The sequence below is a fragment of the Pinus tabuliformis genome, chromosome J (assembly GCF_031772625.1).
Source record: "Pinus tabuliformis cultivar Carrire ecotype Pingquan chromosome J, CPIR1, whole genome shotgun sequence".
In the NCBI taxonomy this organism is placed as follows: domain Eukaryota; kingdom Viridiplantae; phylum Streptophyta; class Pinopsida; order Pinales; family Pinaceae; genus Pinus; species Pinus tabuliformis.
In genome coordinates this window covers 102,148,509-102,171,938 of record NC_142295.1, presented here as the reverse complement: position 1 = coordinate 102,171,938, position 23,430 = coordinate 102,148,509, and the positions used below count along the sequence as shown (strand labels likewise).

The 23,430-nt window shown below is 39.5% G+C and overlaps 2 protein-coding genes across 3 annotated transcripts in view; one reads left to right on the top strand and one right to left on the bottom strand.

Annotated features, from left to right (window-relative positions):
* Positions 1-20,209, top strand: part of LOC149225723 (AP-1 complex subunit mu-2-like) — a 60,095-nt gene extending 39,886 nt beyond the window's left edge. Inside the window, exon 11 of one of the 2 annotated variants that reach the window (XR_016247697.1) lies at positions 19,739-20,000. Coding sequence is in view for 1 of the 2 variants with exons in the window: in XM_089377295.1 (XP_089233421.1) it covers positions 19,739-19,837 (99 nt within the window). In the remaining variant the exon portion in view is untranslated. Of the gene's footprint in view, positions 1-19,738 lie in introns of both variants that reach the window. The other variant, XM_089377295.1, reaches the window with a different exon arrangement.
* Positions 20,210-21,235: 1,026 nt separating this feature from the next.
* LOC149225722 (uncharacterized) lies at positions 21,236-21,859 on the bottom strand. Its single transcript, XM_089379998.1, has one exon. It carries the CDS (start codon positions 21,857-21,859, stop codon positions 21,236-21,238), a length of 624 nt encoding a protein of 207 aa, XP_089236124.1.
* Positions 21,860-23,430: the final 1,571 nt, after the last annotated feature.

The window sequence follows — 23,430 nt, the reverse complement described above, 5'->3', positions numbered from 1 at the left end:
GAAGCAAAATGCACAGAAAGAAATAGATCAAACAGTGTTTGTATTACTGTTTGAAAGATATATACATTGCTCCGTGAGAGAGATCATGACAAGGGAAGAAAAGCTCTGATATCTGCCTATCATAAACAAAATTACATAGTAGTTATGAAATTCGCATTCAGCTTCCAAAGGCAGTTCAGTTCTATAACTGTCAGTGACTGTTTGTCTCCCAATGTGCCATGTGTTGCTTTTAGTGTGTAGATGTAACTGTCTTGATGATTGTTGGAATTCTTGGCACGCACAGGTTGCTGAAGTGTGCATTGTAAAGGAAAATTGATGCACCAACTGGTAGAGAGGCTACAATTGTCAGGGATATTGCCTCCACACCCCTGCCTATCATCAATGATGGGAAGCTGCCATGGCACTAGCCCTTCAACCCCGTGGTCTTGATGCCTGTTGGAATTCTTGGCATGCATCAGCTGCTGAAGTGTGCACACATTGTGGAAAACTGATGCACCCAATGATGTAGAGGCTCTACAAGTATCAAGAACGCTGCTGCCAGCAACCCCCTTTGTCAGCGGCGACAAGAGGTTGCCAAGAGTGCTGCCCCATGGACCCAGTGGGGGAGGGTTGTGTCAAAATCAGACCATGGTAAGCAGATTCTGCACTCAGGAATTTAACCAAAATTTTAGATAGCTTAAGCCGAAGACACCAATCAAAATACCAACCACAGAGTATGTTAACCTGCAAAACTTAGTTGCAAAATTTGAATATGAATAAGAATTTGATACAGAAAAAAATATGTAATGGAAAAATCCAGTACGACTCCAATATGGGAAGTATCCATCTCATAGATACAAATATATGTATTTTGTTCCAAATTTTAGAAGAATTTTATCCTCAAGAATGCTCAATAAATCAGAATAAATAAATAATTTCTTGAAAATTTTGCAATTATTTTATATTTATAGATGTCTTTAATATTTATGAGTTTTTTGGGCTGTTTGTTCTCTGGGTTTATGGATTAATGGGTATCAAGTACATGAGATATATTATCAAACACAATCAAAATTAAGTTGTCTGGTCTCTATTGCATTGAAAATTCACTGAATTTCATACTAATACCAAATTTCTATACAGCAAAGGCCAATACAGCTGAATCTTGCTACTATGGTAGTAAAAGCGCACACTGCTGATAATATGAATGTTACGTAAAAAATATTTTTGTAAAACTTATTTAATGTAATTTGATGAAAGGGCACGATCATAGATCATGCCCTTTCCTGAAAAGGCACCCATGGCAATGTATAAGCCAAGGACCTCATTGTAAACAAACATCATTCATCATATATATATATATATATATATAGATATATATATATATATATATATAGATATATATTTTATATATATATATATGTATGTATGTATGTATGTATATATGTCGCTGTCTAATGTTGAGTTTATTCACTCCAGCTGGTATCAGAGTGGGTTTTGCATCCCCCACACTACGCTGTTGCTCGCTGCATCATTCGACTGAAACAATCACCGGTTTGTCCTTTTGCTGTATTTCTCTCATCGGTCATACTGCAACCACTGCTACAAGTCCCTCACTGTTCTGTCGACATACCCTATTTCTCGCTATCATTTTCCGCACTTTGTCCCGGTCTCCCTGTCTCCTATCCCGTTGACCACCGCCCTCAGTTCTCTGCTGTCGTGCTCCACCTCCATAACACTGTTGGCCTTGTGATTTTCCAAACCCGACCATTGCTTCTCTCTGCTGCTGTTTTCCGACAATCGATCCACCATTGGTTCTGTCACTGTTCTGAGCCATCGTTTCATCTGCCAACGTCTGCCTGCCAACCGATGTGGCCGTTGACCCTCTGGTCATGTTTATCCACCGACTGCCATTTCATTTTGATTAATTCAAAATTTATGCCATATAATTTTATTATATAAATTTTAATTAATGTTTATATAAATATTATATAATTTAATTATATATCCAATCATATATATATTAGATTATTAAATTAAAATATATATTATATATTTAAAAAAAAATTAATTATTAGGGTTAAGTTAAGAAAAAGGGTAAGCTGGATAAGTATACTCCACCTCATACCCGCTCAATGTCTTCATCAATGTCGATGGCCGATTTTAATAAAATATTGATAGATCTTGAGACTAAGGTGACCGGACATGGTGAAAAAATCGAGGAGCTCTAGGATACAACAAAGAGAATAGAAAGTCAGCTCGAGCAGAACCATAACGAATTTAAAAAGGATCATGCAATCCTTTCAAATAAGGTGGATCTAAATCATAATCAAGCAATGGTGATGTTGACTTGTATTTGTGACAAGTTGAAGATTACACCCGATCAAATACCCCAAAATAATGAAGCTACTCAACATCTCAATTCACTGGAACATCAAACTTGTCAGATTCACATTAGAAACCTGAGTCTCCAAAAGCAGCGTCCATACCCCATCAACAAAATAGTAACACAAATTTTCAAAATATGCAGCTTTGGAATCAATACTCACATATGCAGTTCTCGAATCAATACTTGTTCTTCACTCCAACAGTGGCTACATATCAACAAAGAGCAAAACTGGAGGTCTCTGAATTTGACGGTAACGAGAAATGCAGTGTCGCATGGTTCAATAAAACGGAAGTATATTTTGAGATTTACGGTATTGACAATGATGATGAAAAGATCAGGCATGCATCCATGCAAATTGAAGGTGAAGCATATAATTGGTATATGTGGTGGAAAAAGACGAAACTTGCTATCAGTTCGAAGAAATGTAAAAATGCATTCTTTAAGAGGTTCCAAGGTGTCAAGGAAGAAGAGTTCTTCTTAGCACCCACTAGACTGCAACAAAAAAGAGATGTGGACGAATACACTCGAGAATGGGAAACTTTAGCTACACGAGTACCTGGATTATTAGAAACTTGTCTCATTCAGTCATACATCACGAGACTTAAACCCCATATCCAGGCTGAGCTTGAGCTTCATGACATCACTTCTATAGAAGTAGCAAGATAGAAGGCAAAAGTTGCTGAAAAGAAGCACAAAAAGATGCAGTGGCCAAAAGTTGAAGAGTATATTCAAAATGAAGATTTTCCCAAACTGCGAACACGGATAATACAAAATATGTTCCACCACATCTTCGTGAAAGAGAAAAAACTAACTTGGAAATGCAAAGAATGAAAGAAGGCAAGTGCAAACGTTGTGGTGAAAAATGGGACCCTAAACATAGATGTGCTAAGGGAAAAGAAACCAAGAACTTGTATAAGTGTGAAGCAACTAATGATTCAGACAGTGAAGAATCAGACGTAGAAGAGATCGAAGATTCTCCACAATTTTTGCCAAAACCAGATAACTAGAATATTCCGCAAGTATCATTATCAACCATGACAGGTATATTGCAGCTGCAGACATTAAAGTTAAAATGTCATATCAAAAAAAGCAACGTAATGGTTCTCATCGATACCGGTAGCACCCACAACTTTCTGGACTCAACTATGGCGAAAAGGCTTGTTGACCAGTACCGGTCAACTACCCATGCAGTACGCCCCCCTTTTTTCTTTGCAAAAAGGGGTAGCACCTGAACGACGTGTCCGTGCCATCCTGCAGTCATCAGCAGCTTTATCGATTTAATTGTAAACCCAGTCTGCATGTATGAATTGTAAATAATCTTAGCAGATATGAGTCGTGTATGTAAATTGCCTAGGTGGACCTAACTTTCTAGTGGTAATCTACGTCTCGGAAGGTTTTTCGTCTCACCGATCCATGATCGGCAGAGTTTTCCTTCAAACCTGACCCCAAAGCCGGGATGGATTTTGTCATTAGAATTTTAGGAGAATCCTAATGTGCTGATCTGCTAGATTATAAGTGTGTCGCAGAAACTGGGTGATTTGTGAGGGTCTACATTAAGTGGGTTTGTCCCCTTGAGATGTAAATTGTAAAAGTCGTGATGTAATGTGTCTTGAGGGTTGAAAAATGTTTTAAATCCCCTCATGGGTCCTAAGTTCTAGGTCCTAGGTGATGTTTCCGAAGGCTTAGTTCGATGATCCATTTAATAAAATAATAAAAAATTAAAAAATTAAAATTAAAAAATAATAAAATAATAAAAAATCATAAAATAGAGCAAAAACCCTAAATAATAAAATAATAATATTTTAAGTGAATGTATGCAAAATATAATAAGTTAACAATTTCGACGGATGAGATTAAGAGATGTCTTGATCCTCATCGACGGTCGAGATCATTTCGACATGGATCACTCGAACTAGCCGTTGGGATCATTTCCTTTAAATAGGGTGCTAGGGGTCATTTCAGAATAAGATCTGAGTCTGGTATTGAAGAAGCTCTCTTGTAAATCTGTTTCTGATTAATAAAAGAAGACTTTGGGGTCCATATCTTGCTGGTGTTACTCTCTTGAAATGCTGTGAGATTGTTTAATTTTTTGCATATGTTATTTTCAGCCATTAATAATAGCTTATTATAGAGTATTGTGAGCACAGGTATCTTGTTCACTTGCTAGGGTTTGAGTGTTGTTAGGGTTTCTGAAGTAATGGCAGGTATCTCCATTACTTTCTGAGACCTAGCAGCATTTTTGCCCTCTTTACTGATGGTTGTTCTGAGCTGTGCAGAAAACCCTTATCGAAGAAGATTTGTGGGCGTTTGGGGAAGTTCTCGGCTGAACCAGCCAACTCCCACAAGCATTTTTTGCTGAGCCCAGTTGGATTTGATCCTGGGTCTATCATTCGGTTTATTTTTCTAATTTGCATGAGAGATTTTCTGAAGTCCTTCACAGTGAAAATCTGAAATTTCTGTTCTTTAAATATTCCTGTGCTCATTGCTGAATCTGGCTGTTAAGGGGCCAAATCTGTACATTAATCAGCTGTTTATTTCGAATTTCTATTGTACACAAAATTTTCATTAGGGTTTTTCAATTTTTTGCTTTATGCAGATTTAAGATTAGGGTTTTGTTTTCTTTGTGTTTGCAGGTGTCGGGTTTTGTTTCCTTAAAATTGCAGGCTCCTCATCAAAACTGCCAAGCTTTGGACGAGTTCTGAGATCTTTTCACACGCTGTCTCCTTCTGAGCCATACCCTGTCCCTTTGCTGCGATTTTCTGTCATCATATCCTCATTATCGGGCCGATTTCTCATTCAATTGTTCACGCAGCTGTTTGAAAATAATATACGGCCATAAGCGTGGCTCAATACCACTGTATGTTCATACGTCGGCCCAGGATCAAAAACTGTCACATCAATCTCAAACTCAGAATTTCGCTTGGCTTACATGCGTCAGCTAGTAGAATCGAAGCGTATATTTGTTATCCGGAAGGCTCAGTCGCAGATCATCACGTCTTGAACCCATCATCAGGCCATCACGCAGAGCGTAAAGCTAAATCAAACGCCAGGGTCACGGTTTCAGGTAAATCACGCACAGGTTTGTGGTTTCTGCGTTAAATTTTTTAGCAGGGTCATCCGCATCTTTAGAACGATTTTCGACCCTCGATCTCGCCTTCGAAACCCTGTCATGTAAATTCTTTTGGTCTGCTTGGTATCTATTTTTCCCAGCCGCCGTCTGCTATCAAAAAACTGTCCAGGTAATCTGCGCATCGGTCCTCAGGTGAGTATAAACTCGTTTCGTTATTGCCATCGACCTTTCATTATTGCCATCAACCGTGTTCAAAATCCGCTGGCGTAAGGTTTTCACGTTTTCATAATAGATAAATCGATCAAATTTTTGTTCCCTGCCTGCGTTTTCGTCTGGCGTCTTTGGCGTAAATGAAGTCCTGAGTATTTGACAGGGATTTCGTTTCAATTTGGCTCTGGTTATATTATCCTTCAGCGTTTCTGCCGTCGTGAATGTCTGCGTATTTCAAGTGATAGCGTTCCTGTAGCTAGAGTTTCATCGTCCAGACTTCATGATTTCAATAGCTTTGTTATTCGTTCATTTTTATTTTTCTTTTAGGATTATAGAAATGTTTGTTTAAGAATTAATTTTGTTAGGTTTTAATAATAGCCTTTAACTTAGATGCTGTTTTAGTCTAGGTTTGCTAGGTTTTAATATTTAAACTAATTTTGGATTTTAATATTTTTTAATAAGTTTAAGTTTTACTTTTAGTTTAGGATAGATTTTAATTAGATTTTAGATTTACGCTTTGTTAGATTTTAATTATTTAAATTTTTGATTTAATATTCTTTAGGATTTTATTTTGTCTAGATTTTAATTTAATTTCACTTTTAAAAAATCATAAAATAAATAAATAAATAAATAAATAAAAGAATAAAAAATATAAAAAATAAAAAAGGGATTTTCCACTTTTTATTTTTTTTTAGATTTTAGTTTTAATTAGATTTTAAATTTGTTTTAGTTTGGTTTTTTTTATTAAAAAAAAAAAAGCATAAAAAAGCATTGTGGAAATTTTTCCTTTTTGCCAGATTCAATTATTCTCGGGACATCATCGCGTTTTATTTCAAGATTGTAATTTTCGATCCATGCAAACGAATGACCATCTTAATGGTGATATTCGGTTAAATAATTTATGATTTGTGCGATTGTTTAAAGCATTTATTGAAATTTCCTTAAATTGCTGATCATTGTGGTTTACTGGATATCTTGCATCGTTCAGGTTATTTGATGACAAATGATTGCTGTTCATGGTTCATATTTTTACATCGTCTAGCAAATAATTGTTTAAAAATCAATCTCATAAGGCACTGGTCTTTTAGATTCTAAATACATCTAGTGCTTATCCTATCGTGTCTCCCAACCAGCTGGTCGACAGTTGGTCTTCATCATCTCACAGGGGCTACCCCCCTTAGCCGCGGGAGACAGGCTTAAACGGAGGGATCGGGGATCAGAGTGACAACCCCGGTCTGAGGGTTGTCGTGTCAATCCGCGCGACAACAAGGCTCAACATTTTCATATCTCCTATGCCCAACATGAAAGTTACGGTGGTTGACGGTAAGGAAATTGAAAAGGTAGGGAAATGCCATAAAGTCAAATTACAGATTCAAGACTATAATCTAGAATCTCCATTCTACATTGTACCATTAGGAGTAGTTGATGTGGTCCTAGGTATCCAATGGCTACAAACCCTAGGCACTTACTCTGCCAATCATCAAAAGCAATTTATAAAATTTAAATGGGAAGGGCAGAAATACAAGTTATATGGGTTCCAACCACTTGAGAATCAAATTGTATCATTATCTTAGATGATGAAAATGATTCGGAAGGGAGCACCAACTTATTTAGTGCAATATCATCAATTAGAAATGCTAACTTCAAATATGATTAATGAAGATTCACCTAAAGTTCAAGAACTAATTCAAAAGCACGAGAAGGTGTTCCAAGACCTTCCAATGAAGTTGCCTCCTAAAAGAGAAATCGAGCATACAATCGAAGTCAAATCAGGATCAAATCCCATCAACATCAAACCGTATCGATATCCACATCATAAAAAAACAGAAATTAAGAGGTTAGTCCAGGATCTTTTAAAGTGTGGTATTATCACAAAAAGTAGAAGCCCATATGGTGCTCCAGTTGTATTAGTTCGAAAAAAAGATGGATCGTTTAGACTATGCATAGACCAGTGAGGGCTAAACAAGATAACGATTAAGAACAAGTTTCCAATTTCGTTTATCGATGAAATGCTGGATGAATTACACGGAGCTAAATACTTCTCAAAATTATATTTGAGATCAGGGTACTACCAAATAAGGATAAGGTTGGAAGACATAGCAAAAACTGCGTTCCGTACACATGAAGGTCACTATGAGTTTAAGGTAATGCCTTTTGGTCTAACTAATGCTCCAACAACATTCCAAGCCACCATGAATGAGATATTCCGTCTTTATCTAAGGAAGTTTGTGTTAATGTTTATTCTAATTTATAGTAAAACATGGAAGGAGCATCTACAACATTTAGAGCAAGTTCTCACTATATTAGAAGAGCATCAATTTTATGCCAAGAAATCCAAGTGCACTTTTGGGAAAGAGGAAGTAGAGTATCTCGGACATATAATATCCAAGGAAGGAGTGAAAGTAGATCTTAATAAAATCAAGGCTATAAGAGAGTGGCCCAAACCAATTAACATATCCAAGTTAAGGGGTTTCTTAGGGTTAACTGGATACTATCGAAGGTTTATTAAAAATATGCCCATGTAACTGCACCTCTGACAAACCTTCTAAAGAAAAATTCATTTCGTTGGGATGATGAAGCAAAAAAGTGTTTCAGAGACTTAAAAGAAATTATGTTTAATGCACCTGTGTTAGCAACTCCAGATTTTTCAAAACCATTTATAATTGAATGTGATGCTTCAGGTTTTGGGATAGGAGCAGTATTGATGCAAGATGGTCATCCAATAGCTTTCGAAAGCAGGAAGCTCAATAAGCGAGAACGTCTTAAGTCTACATACAACAAAGAAATGCTTGCTATTATGCACGCACTAGCCAAGTGGAGGCAATATCTTTTGGGAAGTAAGTTCTCCATACGAACAGACCATAACAGTCTCCAGTACCTCCTCCAATAGAAAACGCTCTCTGAAGAACAACAAAAGTGGATTGAAAAAATTGTTGCTTTTGACTTGGAGATATTACATAAAAGGGGAAAGGACAATGTAGTGGTAGATGCTCTCTCCAGAAAAGATGAAGAAACATCCTTGTTTGCAGTCTCAACTATAATTCCATAATGGCTTAATGAAATCCGAAGTGAATATGCAAAAGACCTAGAAACATGTGCTATAATTAATAATCCTACTCAAAATCCAAAATTCGAATGGAAAAATGATATTCTGTGGTATAAAGGGAGAATTTACCTAAGCCCTAACTCTAAATTTAAGTCCAAGGTCCTCAAGGAATCCCATGACTCATTTTCAGCAGGACATGTAGGGTTCTTTAAAACCTACTATAACGCACGTCAGTCCTTTTTTTGGAAAGGAATGAGTAATGACATTCAAAAATATGTAGCAGAATGTGATCAATGCCAAAGGAATAAAAGTGAAAGCGTTAAGACCCCTGACCTACTCCATCCCTTGAATATTCCTAATAAAAAATGGGAAGAAGTATCAATGGATTTTGTTCAAGGATTACCCATGTCATACGAGAAGGACACAATTCTCATCATAGTCGATAAACTCACAAAATATGCACACTTTATAGGAATGAAGAAATCAAATTCAGCAAAAGATATCACTGAGATATTTTGTAAAAATGTCTACAAATTACATGGCTTTCCCAAAGTCATTATTAGTGATAGGGATGCTAAATTTAAAGGGAATTTCTGGAAGGAACTCTTCAAACATGTTGGGACATACCTCAACATGAGTTCAACATATCATCCTCAAACAGACGAACAAACTGAGACTGTCAATAAATGCTTAGAAGCTTACCTTTGTTGTTATGCAACAGATAAACAAAATAAGTGGGCTCAGTGGTTACACCTCGTTGAGTGGTGGTACAATTCAACATATCACACTTCCGCAAAAATGACCCCATTTCAAGCTTTGTATGGCTATGAACCTCCTAAATGGAAGGACTTGGCCTTCACTGAAACTAGAGTTCCGATAGTTAAAGACCAGTTGGAAGAGACCTAGAAAATTCTTCAAGCATTGAAAGAAAATCTAAGTATTGCAAGGAATTGCATGAAACAACAAGCCTACCTGCATAGGTTGGAAAGAGAATTTGAAGTTGGAGATTGGGTATTTGTTAAGCTTCAAACTTACAAACAAGTATCCCTAAAGCAAAAGGGTAAAAATAAGCTAGCATCAAAATTCTATGGACTGTACCAGATCAACAAAAAGATCAGCGAAGTGGCATATAGCTTAAGCCTTCCTGATAATAGTCGAGTTCACAATTGTTTTTGTATCTTGTCTTAAAAAGGCGTTGGGCAAGCACCAATCAACACAAACTACCCTGCCAATGTTAGATGATGAAGGCAAGCTCATTCTAGAACTAGAGGGGATCATCTCCACCAGGGAGAAGAAGTTATGTTCACGAGTAATTAAAGAACACCTTATCAAATGGAAGAATCTACCAGCAAAAGAAGCCTCTTGGGTGACAGAAGCATTTCGCCAAAAACACCCGTCGTTACGTATGCTTTGAGGACAACGCATCTATTCGAGAGGGAGGCAATGTTATGTAAAAATTATTAATGTAATTGGACAAAAGGGCAGGATCATAGATCATGCCCTTTCCCGAAAAGGCACCCATGGCAATATAAAAGCCAGGGACCTCATTGTGAACAAACATAATTCATTCATTAATATATATATATATATATATATATATGTGTGTGTGTGTGTGTGTGTTGTTGCCTAATGTTGAATTTATTCACTCCAATAAACAACAAATAGATGGAAACCTGAAATCTCAAATTTGCATCATTGTTTTATTAAATCTGAAAAACCGTGAACTCTAATGCTAAATCTCAAAACTCAATTTCACACACCAACTCAATGGAGACCTTCTCGTTCCTTTATAAACTAGGAGCTAGATTCACAATGAATGCACTCCATCCTGGTAGTGTGCCTAGGTTAGATGTGTAAACCATTCCCTAATTCTAATTCCAGCCTAGGGTAGTGTGCCCTAGCCCTACATGAGAGAGTGCCTAGATTGGAGTGCTCAACTAGCAGTAGCAGACATGCACACAAGTAAGCATTGGGTCCTAGAGATCTGAGCCCAAATTAGACTCAATGATCTTTATGAATTTGTTTCTAAACTTAGAAAAAGCAAATTGGAATTAGAAAACTAACTAAAACAGAATTGAAATAAACTGGAAATTACTAAATTTGGAAGAACAATACTAATTCTGGAAGCAATCTAAGGTTGGCGCTTGCATGCTAGAAGTTTGCATGCACCCTCTAGGGTGACACATAGCCAACAAAGGCTTACGCAGGGCCATGCAGAGGCAGCCAAGTGTTGCGCAGAGCACTAGAGGGGTCAGTGTAGCTGACGCAAAGGCTCCCAGAGCTGACGCAGGCCTAGAAAGGTTGACGCAGGGCCAACATGAGACAGAGAGGGGCTGACGCAGTCCTGTTTGGGCAAATGCTAGGGTTGCAGAGCAGTTTTGTGCTGAGGAGCTGTTGGAAGGTTTTTCCGGGGTTTTAGCCAGGAGATTTCTCTCAAACTATGAGGTATAGCTGCTAAGGAAATTCTCTGTTGGGTAAGCCAGTTTCGGCACCCAGATTGTACTCTAATATTGCTTGATAAGAAAACCCTCAAACAACTGCACCAATTTTCCCGCATTGGGTTTTTCCATGGACATTGGTCCAAAAATAATGGTGTCATGTGGTGCTTTTGTTCTTGTTTATTTTAGTTGTTGATCTATAATATGTTGAGCATGCACTGGTGTTTATTTTCAGTATTTACTTTGTAAATAATTTGTTAAAGAAAAATAACAAGTAGGTAGGAATAAATTAGAAAAAGTGCATGAAGGATTTCTAAACTAAGTAAACTTAGAAACTTCAACATGGTATCAAAGCGTGATTGCAGATCACAGGAGGACTAAAAGACATCAGCCGAGTAGAGCAATAGTAGCAAAAAACAGTTGTCCCGAGGTGACAAAAGTTGTTTCTAGCAGCGCAGAAGCCAAGAAGTGCGACGCAGAGCCAACCAGAGCCATGCAGAAGAAGCCAGGAGTTGCGTAGAGCCTTAGTGAGGCCAGCGTTGCTGACGCAGAGGGCCAGAGGGCTGACCTAGGGAGGGCTGACACAGACCCATCTGGGGTGATGCAAAGCAAGCGTGAGGCAAAGAGGGGTTGACGCACTTCATAGAGAGGCAGTTGTTGGAGTCTAGAAGGCTGCAGAAATATTGCAGAGTGGAGCTGGTGAGGTACTGTAGTCAGAACAGTACCTGACAGAGCATGGCCAAAGGAGTTGTTACCGAGGCTTTCTAGCCAAGGACCCTGGATCAGCAGTGCAGTTGCACAAGACGGTCAGAGTAGGGGTCATCTCGACAAGCGGCAGAAGGATTTCCAGGAGGGAAATCAGGACTCAGAGGGAGTCCAGAAGAGAACTTCCAGACGGGAAGTAGAGATTCAGACGAGTCGAACATAGAACTTCTAGGAGGGAAGTAGAGGAGCGTCATGGCACTACACGGGGTAAGAGACCAGGATAGACTGGACAGAGCATCGAACTTCGCAGTCTGGAAGGCCAAAATCTTATCGGTGCTTGACAGGAATCATGTCAAAAACTTCGCCTTGAAGGTTATAGCTATCCCAGTCGACCCCAATGATAATGACAAATAGAGGCGATGGAAAGGGCCAAATGCATTATCCTTGACGGGGTCAAGGATCAGGTGGTACCACATATAACCGAGAAGGAAACGGCAGTTGAGATGTGGGAGGCTCTCAAAGAACCTGTACCAGCATACTTCTGTGCAGAGAAGAATGTTGCTCGAGAACCAGATGAGGTCGTATCATATGAAGAAGGGTCAATTGATTGACACCTTCCTTGGAGGACTGAATGAGATCCGAGACCAATTGACTGTTATAGGAGCAACACCGGATCAGGAACTTATGGTGAGGACAACCCTGAATGTTGTCTCAGAAGATTGGGAAGTGTTTGTCCAGAGTATCCTGGGCAGAGGGACTCTCCTACCTTGGGACGAGATGTGGGCAGCTCTTCGTCAGGAAGAGATTAGATGGCAGTCAAAGACAAGTAGCAGCAGCAAAGGGATCAAGGTCAAGGAGGAGGAGAAGGATGTAGCCCTAGCATCTGAGGGAGAGTAGGAGAAGCGGAAGAAGAAAGATCTCTCCAAGATCAAGTGTTTCCACTGTGGGGAAATGGGTCATTATGCGACCCAGTGCCCAAGGAAGAAGAGTAAGGGAGAGTCTTTTGAGACTAAGGTAGTGCCAGCACGGGCAGAGAAGGAAGTTTTGACAAACGATGACTGTGCCATGAGTGCACACGCACCACTTGAGAAGAAGTGGGGAGACATCGAGTTGTAGTCAGGTGGACTACAAGTGATAAGGGGCAGGATCCTTGAGGTACCCAACCTCTTAGATTAGACCTCGCTACGGGAGCCCCAACGAGGAGTAGCAGGACTGGCTGAGTGGGTAGAGATGGATGCGGATGGAGCGACAGAGAGAGCTACAGTGCAGAAGTCCCAAAACAACGCAGAGCTATCAGGCTGCAGCAGTGCGAGAGGCACAGGAGTGTTGCACTAGTGTAGGAAGGCACAACGAGGTGTGCAACGGTGCGAAATGCAGGGAGTTGTTGCAGCAGCGCAGAGGTCAGAGAGGGAGCAGTTGTCAGCGGCAGAGGGAGCTTCAACATCAGTGGGTGTTTCTAGCCCAACAGGGAGGTCAGTTGGGAGATCAGTTACTTACTTCTCAGTAACTAAGTTATAGTGCAGCAATGGGCAGCACAATGCAACATGATGAGAGGAGGTGCAATGCGGATGCAGTGTTGGGAGAAAGGACCAGCAGCAACACAGATGCAAAGGGAGTTGTCGTACAGATGCAGCAGTGGCAGTGGCAGAACCATGGGCAACAGTATAGGATGCAGTAGTGCAGAGGATGTTGGGTAGGAAGGCCTAGCATCAGCACAGGTACCAATGCCAGATGATCAGAGTAATACTCAGTGAGGAGTATTGCTAGAGCACAATCCTTGCTAAGAGGGAGTGTTGATTTGGGGTAGCATCGGATGTGCTCCAACCACGAAATTTGGTGGAGAGGTTGGGGCACATGAGATCTCCAATACCCAGAAAGGGTTTGGGCAGATTCTAAACAGATCAGGAGATATTAAAATAATTAATATTTTTAATGGACTCCCTAAGTCTAAACCTAGGGAAAATAAAATATTAATGTGTATTAATATGAATCTGTGTTAGAATGGTCCAAAAGACATGGATCAAGCCAGATCTAATCTTAGCCGTTGATTAGGGACTTAATCTCGACCGTTGAGATGTCAACAGGAAAAGTATAAGAGGAGGCTTGAGGGTCACTTGGAGAACACCTCAGAGTGATCAGTCATTCTATTCTCTAGAGCGGGGTTTGCTAAGAGAGATAGAATCAGTGATCGGGAGAGCAGTTGAGGGGCATTGAGTACAGAGAAACAGAGAAGGCAGAGGTTGTGCCGGGAGAGCAGCGCAGTAGCCAAGGAGGGTGACGCAGACCCAGCAAGGGCTCACGCAGGGCCATGCAGAGGCAGCCAAGTGTTGCGCAGAGCACCAGAGCGGTCAGTGCAGCTAACGCAGAGGCTCTCAGAGATGACGTAGGGCCTCCTGGGGCTGATGCAGGCCTAGAAATGCTGATGCAGGGCCAGCATGAGACAGAGAGGGGCTGACGCAACCCAGTTTGGGCAGACGCTGGGGTTGCAGAGTAGTATTCTGCTGAGGAGCTACCGGAAGGTTTTTTTGGGGTTTCAGCTAGGAGATTTCTCTCAAACTGTGAGGTATAGTTGCTAAGGAAATTCTCTGTTGGGTAGGCCAATTTCGGCACCTAGATTGTACTTTGATATTGCTTAATAAGAAAACCCTCAAATAGCTGCACCGGTTTTCCTGCATTGGGTTTTTCTGGGGACATTGGTCCAAAAATAATGGTGTCATATGGTGTGTTTGTTCTTGTTTCTTTTAGTTGCTGATTTGTAATATGTTGAGCATGCATTGGTGTTTATTTTCAGTATTTACTTTGTGAATAACTTGTTAAAGAAAAATAACAAGTAGGTAGGAATAAATCAGAAAAAGTGGATGAAGCGTTTCTAAACTAAGTAAACTTAGAAACTTCAACACCTAGCTGAGAGGGAGAGATAGACACATCATTCTTGTCTTCACTTTGTGAAGAAAAATGGAGGATTGAGTAAGAATTTGGCATCTAATACTCTTTGAGGATGAGGTCAATCCGGACTTATGCAGAAACGCAACAAAATACAGATACACACATAAACACAACGATGCAGCAGAAATAGAACTTCATTTCATTAATATCGAAGAATTGAAATATGCTTACATACAGAAATGGAAATAAACTAGCTCAGGCGATGATAGCTTATGTCCGAGAAGAGATGTGGCGACTACATGCCTCTGAAATGTGTTACAATGAGGCTCAAAGGCCTATTTATTATTGAGAAACAATAGAAAACGCTAAACATCCAAAAACCTAACCCTGGAGATGAAGCATCGCCCCGTTTGGGTAAATTGGTACATCAACTTCCCGGGGTCGTAACTTTGGCATACGATCTCTATTTGGCTATCATAATACCTTGTTTCGAAGATCTCGAAGAGGAGGCCGAAAACAAGAGAGTAATTGGTTTGAGACTTTTCTGGTCTCTTCGTTTTCCCTAAAAACAACAAAACAGCTCTAGAAGTTTAGGACCCGAAAAACTACCAAAAATAGTAAGTTGTGCTACAATTAAGGAAACTGAAAAGAAACAACAGTGAGGGTCCAAGTGGAATAGGTGGGTGGCCATAAATATCCACCTAGATCATTCCTCCCCCCTTAGGAAGCAATGGTCCCCATTGCGTTGAGTGCCTCCATGAGATGGATAAACTTCTGCTGAACTTGGTCCCTAATGAGTCACTTGCCTTGGTCCAGGAGTTGGCCAGCTTTGACAACCCGATACAGTTGGATCTTCTGTTGGCGAGTGTTCTTGATCTGCATATCCATGATCCGATCAATTTTGCCCTGTTCCTTGCAATATGGGTTTAACTCTGTTGGTGTGAGCTGTTCTGCAATGTCTAATGGTGGAAAGTATGGTCGAAGGCAGTCCACATTGAACACTGGGTGCAGGCAAAGGAATGGTGGAATCCTAAGCTTGAAAGCATTGTCCCCTATAGCCTTAGTGATGGTGTAAGGCCCATATTGGAGCGGGCACAACTTGCAGTGGGGTGATCCTTCTGCAAATGTAACCAAACTTTTTCTTCGTGGTGTTGTTCTTTGCTTGCGGCTTTGATGCTTTTGTTTTGCGGTTTAGGGACGCCTTTCCCTTGCTTTGGATGCGCAGGTCCAAAGTCTCGCTTCTTCTGTTTAAATTTTTGCTCAATCTTGACAGCGTATCGATAGGCGGCGCCAAGCGAGGAGATGTCCAGGAACTCCATCTCATCTTGGATGTACTTGTGTAGATAGTCGCGGTACTTGAGTACCAAATGCCGCTCAAAATCCTTGATACCCAACTTCGTGCAAAGGGTATGGAAAACATTTGTGAACTCTAACACATCTTGGTCCCTTCCTTGCCGTAGTGTGGTCCACTTTATGTATTTATCTTCATAGCTCCCGACAGGGTAATATTGTTCCTTGATAGCGTCTTGAAAATAATTTCAAGTGGGTGCAACTGAAAATAGTGAGGATTCCCTCTCGTCCTTTTGTTCACAGTAGGTTTCCCACCAGTCCTTGACATGTGGGGTGGCTTTGAGGAGTGCAAAAGTAATCTTTTCCCGATTGGAAAAGTCATGAACTAAAAAATATCCTTCCAACAGATTTAACCATCTATCTACGGCGTCTGCATCTATTTGTCCTTCAAATATGGGAATGTCAAAGTTAACTTGTACCTTAAACGGTGCGTTGCCTCCATAGTGGCTGCTGGATGAAGACGTGTCACCTGTGGGTAGCTGCCAAAGGATCTGGGCAAAGTTATCCATTATCACGTTCCTTTGTCGCTCAAGGGCTTCCTCGAGCAATGTTTTGAAAGGATTTCTTGCCCCCTCATCTTTCTTTTCTTCCTCCATGGGAGGTCGTTGGGTTTGCAAGGCTGGTCTTGCAAAGATTCAACTAGTTCGAGCGCTAACTCCTTATACCCGGACCTTGTTGGGGAAATGAAAAGAAAAACAAAGACGGAGCAGATTGCTCTGATACCACTAATCCAGACTTATGCAGAAACGCAACAAAATACAGATACACACATAAACACAGAGATGCAGCAAAAATAAAACTTCATTTCATTAATATCAAAGAATTGAAATATGCTTACATACAAAAATGGAAATAAACTAGCTCGAGCGATGGTAGCTTATCTCTTAGAAGAGATGTGGCGGCTACATGCCTCTGAACTGTGTTACAATGATGCTCAAAGGCCTATTTATTATTGAGAAACAATGGGAAACCTTAAACATCCAAAAACTTAACCCTAAGAGATGAAGCGCCAAAATTGTGGGCCTCGTTTGGGTAAATTGGTACATCAACTTCCCAAGGTCGTAACTCTGGCATACTATCTTCGTTTGGCTATCATAATACCTCGTTTCGAAGATGTCGAAGAGAAATCCGAAAACAAATTGTTTAACCAATTTGAGACTTTTCCGGTCTCTCTGTTTTCTCTAAAAACTCATTTTAGTCCCTCAAAATGGCTCCGAAAGTTTAGGACTTGAAAAGCTGCCAAAAATAGTAAGTTGTGCTACAATTAAGGAAACTGAAAAGAAACAACGGTGGGGGTCCAAGTGGAATAGGCGGGTGGCCACCAATATCCACTTGGATTAGAGGTAGGGTATCCAAGATAGGAATTGCACTGGAAAGACATACCTTGTGAACACCTAGGTGGGGTATGTGTCTTGAGAGACAATGATGATGGTGTCTATCAGTCATTAGTCTCGCCAACATTGTGTTATGATCTTGTGGAGAGACAGAGTTGTTAGTCAAGTCCTTGCTATGTGACAATGTTCGCTGGTTTGATGTAAAAAGATGGCTTACCAATTCAGCTCTTCTTATGAGATCTCTTCAGTTTGAGAATGTCCATGTACCATTTATGAATACCTCTCTAGTTAAGGAGTGTTGAAAATTGTGTAACTAGGTTCGGTCGTCGTAAATATGAAATGTACTTTTGAGTCTTGTATATTGTAAAATAAAAGAAAATTTGTTATTGTTATTTTTGAAGCATGGGTTTCATGCTCAAGGTCTTTTATTATAGAGGTCAAGCACCCATTGAGTGCTTTAAGTGGTTGTCCTAGGTCAAGAAGTCAAAAGAGTCATTGTTATATGATGAAGACCCCATTGGGCACATTGTAACTTGTAAAAAGAATTATTTTTGTATTTAAAAGTATCAAAATACTCTCCAAGACCAAGTCTGCCTGGAAACTAAGAAGTCGGCCTCAATTAGGGCATTTCGTCCACTTTATAAGCCTATATATAGGAGGGAACTCGACCTCCTATGGACACAATTTATTCTCTCATCAAGAAAGCGACGGAGGAAGGACGAAGATCAAGTGTTTGGGTTATTCTCTCTCTCTTTGTTCACATGTGCGAAGGAAGGAGGCTAGGTTTTCTACTGCTAGAAGATCAAACTTGGAAGAATTGCAGAAGGAATGTCAAAAGAAGGTCTATTAGGTCATCCTCAAGCCCTGGAAGAAGGAGAAACTCTAGCGAAGGTCAAGGTAAACCTTGGAAGCCCTAATTCTGCTCACACGTGTGGAAGCAACAGTGGTGGTAGGGGCCGAAAATTTCAAACCTGCAGTAGGGGCCAAAATTTTGTAGCTGGGGGTCGAAATTGTGCTGCTGGAAGAGATTTGACTGGTTTGGACTTGGACAAGGGAAGCACATCATCAAGAAGGTCAGACTTGGTCTTGGAAGGGTATTGGTTTTGGTCTAGAGGTCTTGGAATTTGTCATTTGAAGAATCTATAAGAGAAGATATTTGTGGGTTTTCTTCTCAAGTGGAGAGGTTTTAGCCTTGGCTTGCAGCCTATATCCTGTGTTCCTGGCCTATATCCTGTGTTCCTGTGTATTGTTGATCTTCTTGTTTTGGTAGTTGTTTGATGATAAGAATAACATAATAATAATAAGAAGAAGCTAACAAGTAAGAAACAATAAAAAACATCACAAGCATTTATCAAGTTTAAGAGAAATCATCCTAACTATAGCCCTATAGATTTCTCAACAAATGGTATAAGGTTGTTGACAAGAGGATCACCAATGTCAACACAATGGGATTGTCTACAAGAGAATCTTCGACAAGTGGCTCGTTGGCAAGCAGGTTGTCAACGGGGAGGATTGTCAACCAGGATTTCATTGACTAGTGAGCTGTCAACAAGATACTCATTGATGTCAATGAAGCAAGCATCGACAATGGTTGTCAATGTCAATGAAAGCACAGCTGTTGAAGTTTTGGTTCATGCTGAGGGAGTGCCTAGATTACTGTAGCCTATGCTCAAACAAGTTTTTGAGACACCAGAATATTGGGGATGGGGAAATAGATTTTGGGTATGGATGGAAGGTACCCCAAATTTCTAGGGGACAGGAATGAGGATGGCAAAATGTAGTATTCAAAAAGGGAAACTCCCACACTGTTTCCACTCCCCCCCCCTCCTGTTATTATTTGAATGTCCAACATCACTGGCAAATAACTGTGTTCAAAGCTGGTAAACTCCAAAAATGGACGTTCCAAAGCTTTTGCTGTTGCATGCGATTTTTCCATTTCGTTTTTGTGCTTTGCACAAGGGAAGAGCACTATACTTGCTTCAAAAATAAATAAAAAATTGTTGGTATGGAGGTGGGTGAGTTTGTAAAATCTAGGACCCACTTTAAAACACAAATTAGGACAGTTTGGTGCCTATTTTTTGTTTGTTTGTTTGGTGACTGTTTTGGCACCATATGGATGTCCTTGGACAGTGGATATCCAGGGTCCAGACATTTTCACACTTAAAGGAATGTTTTGACATCCCCCATAGTGTTCCCCAATATCTCCTAGGGGTAGGGATGCATCCCCATACTTCACCTACTGTACCCTTTGCATCTTTCGTTTTACTAATAATGGAATTGATACAATGTTGATAATTGGCAATGACTTTCTTTCCTTGCAATTTTCTTTTGCAGATCAGGTACTTGAAAATTATTGAAAAGAGCGGATATTTGGCTTTGCCATGGGTTAGGTATATAACAAAAGCAGGTGACTATGAACTAAGGATGATCTAAAGGATACATGTGGCATATTCTAGATGAGGAAAAAGGTTCTCCATGGTCTCTTTGTTTGTAGTTGTCTACTCATGGATCATGAAGAATTCTTTTTTCTGAAATCATTGACTCTGAGGAAGTTGGAACAGTATCATATTATAACGTTTGTCTAGCAGTGGAGTTAGTGAATCTTGTCAATTTTCCAAATGACAAGTTTCACTTTGTTGATTATTCTCTTACTTGTCTTGTATTTCAATTTGAGTTTGTTACCCAAATTATTCTTGAGGAACATAGGCTTCTGTACAAGCTTATATAATGAAGGTCACGTGTAACTTTTGTAAGTTTCTGTCTCAGTAGACATAAAATAGCTTAATGCCATATTGTAGAAGTAAATATCTTTCGTGTTGAACTTGCTGAAATGTTTTTTGTTTTCATTCTGATGCTACTACAGTTTGCAACTAAAGGAGGTGAAACACTTTGTTGTGTATTGTCAGTTAGAGATCAGGAATTGTGTCTTCAAGTTTTTAACATTTAATAGTAATGCGCTCCTTTGTCCTGCCAAACATGGATTATTTTCTGGTGCTCCAGAAAAAGTAATGGTCAACTTGAAGGAGCTTAATCTCTTAAAAAGTAATGGTCAACCACGTTAGCTTTTAGAAAGAAATAAATTTCCACATATGACTAAACTAGAATACCCCTAAATGGGCGAATGAGAATACCAAAGTAATGAAAGAGGGTGTGTATAGTATTATTGTTAATTGGAAAAAAATTAGAAACATATATATATATATATATATATATATTTCATAGAGTACAATAAATAAAATTTGAGTTATTCTTAAACCACAATCGAACCAACATCAAAATACCAAAATGATATAGGAAGAAAGAAATGCAGGATGAAGAAAGAAGAGTTTGTGTTATCTTTATTAAGAAGTCATGATTGAAGTAGTTACTAGATATTTTTTCAACAGAGATTTTCTGTTGATCGTATAAATGAATCTTTAAACATAAATATTGAGGGAAAAACTATTAAAATTTGATATTATGCAACCTTTTTTTCTAATTTGACATTTCACACATTTCATTATTTAAATCTTTAATCCACTATTATGTGTCTCTTTTTTTTCCACGGAAAAAAACGTAATTTTATAAACTGAAATAAAATTACATCCTGCTGATACATGTCTCGCATGTATTTGGTTTTGTGATCCCTTGGGAGTGGATCTTTACATATAGAAGGCGAAAAGGCCTTTGCAAAATAAATCTGTATACTATCATGATGATCTCTGAAAATTGATCATATACAAAACTGTTGTGAAGCACAGAAGTATACTATGCTGAAGATATAGACAAAACGATATTCAATAAAAGCCAGATATATATGTATATATGTTAGTAATACCAAAACTGTGGAAACTATTCCTGCTGTACTCTGTCCATGAACGGTCTGTGAAAAAACTCGAAGAACTGATCATTTTGCACTTCTATGATCAGCCTGGTCCCGGGATCCATTAATTCTCCTTTAGATAATACATCTGCAGGAGCATTGTCTTCCCTATAAATATGTGAGATAGAAAAAGAATTAAACAGAGTTTTGAGTCCGGAAATTTCAATCACTAGAGGCCTGATTCGTAGGTTGTGACACTGATGGGTACCATTGATCCAGATGATCACTAGAAGAGAATCCCCAAAAACTTGTAGATCAGTTACAACTTTCTCATGTGCAGAGATAAGAAGAAGTTTTAATGGCAACAACTCTGCAAAATTGTTTGTACCAACTCCAAACCCCATTTTTAAGGGGAAGAAATGAATCTCATTTAGATATAACAACGCCCCACTGCCACATAGGTGGGGATCGCCTTGGGAAGCACCATCAAAAAAAGCCCAAGGCTTTGATTTGTCTATCTGAACCTCAAAAATAACCCTGCGAGACTGTGAAGACTTTGGTTTGGGCAGAAGATCGAGTTTGGCCAAGGACTGTGCAGTGATGATCTCATAAGGAATAATCTTATCGCTGAAAATAGATTTGTTCTGGGCCATACCTGAGCATCCAAAAAGAGAGGGAACCTTGTAATCCTTCACTGCTCTGTTGCTGCACCACTATTACCAAATATCTAATATGGCATCCCCTTACCAACATCACTCCGGACCAAACGTTGCAACAAAAAGGTCCCAAATAGTCTGGGAATAGGAGCAAGAAATGAACAGATGTTTGACAGATTCCTCTTGGTTCCCACATAGATTGCACCAACCCGCTCCTCCCTTTTTCATTTTCTGAAGAAAATCCCAGGTTGGCACCTTGTTTTCCAACACACACCACATGAAGAGTCTTGATTTTGCGGGAAGTTTAGTTTCCAAAGAGATTTACACCAGTGACCATCCCCTTTGTACCTCTGGTAAGTTCGCAATCAGGAAGGAATAACTTAGCTTGGGGATATACGAGTCATTTGCAGAATGTTACCAAACCAATTCATCCTCCTCTTCAGATAGTCTAATATGGGTTTCACCTAAAGCCGAGATATATCCATTCTGGCACTGTGTTTTCGCAGAAGCCCAAGATGTTGGGCAGAAACCCAAGTTTGAGGCACCAGGGTATTTCCATACACCCCTGCAACCTATGCCAAGGTGTAGAAGCCCCTTTCCTATAGAGGATTAAGCAGATCCCCTGGTAGTCAATATTCATCATTGCAGCCATACCAAGTATCTACACCTATCTTGAGGCACGCACCATTGCCTATCTTCCAAACCAAACCAGATTCAATAATGGGAAAAAAAGAAATGATAGCTTTCTATATAATTGAACAGTTTTGATGAAGTTTATTTGGAGGCTGGATCCAATCTTCCATCGAAAGAGGATAAATATATTTCCTGTATACCTCTGTTACCAAGAGACTTTGTGTAGATATTAATCTCCATCCCGCTTTTGTGGCTAGTGCATTAGAGAATAGAGGCAAATTTTTGAGGCCCCAACCTCCCCAAGCCTTTGGTAATGAAATTTTGTCCCATTTTACCCATGGAAAAGCATAGTCATTCGAAGTCCCTATCCATAGAAACTTATAACAAAGTTTCCTCCAACTTTTCGAAGTACTTTTTGGAATCCACAAAAGGGAAATCCAGTGAACAAGGATGGCTTCAAGGACAGATTTGTTGAGAAATGTAACTAGTTTCGGTCTTCATAATTATTGTACTCATTTCAATATGTCTCCTATGTAACAAACAAGAAAAAGAAAAGAAAAATTATTATTATCAAAGCATGGGTTTCATGCTCATTATTGATGGTCTTTTAAGTAAAAGCATATTCTTTGTGCTTCTAGGGTTTATTAGGTATTAGGATTTATTGTCATGAGTCAAAGAAGTCAATGTCATGTTTATTAGACCTTTCCAGGCAATTTGTAATTGTAAAAAGAATTATTTTTTAGTCTAGAAAATCCTGGAATCTCCAAGAGTACAAGTCGGCCTTGGGATCTGTTGTCGCACAAAGTGTCTAGGCACCGCGACAACGCTCAGAGTAAGGGTTGTCACTCTTGATCCTTACTCATTCCGTTTAGACTCTCCTAGGCAAGTCAACAAGGGTAGTTCCTAGGCAAATGGATGAGGATAGCCTGTGAAAA

Bases quoted from the DNA above. Each gene is read 5' to 3' on its own strand.
- LOC149225722 (XM_089379998.1), bottom strand. From the start codon at position 21,859: ATGGCCCAGAACAAATCTATTTTCAGCGATAAGATTATTCCTTATGAG.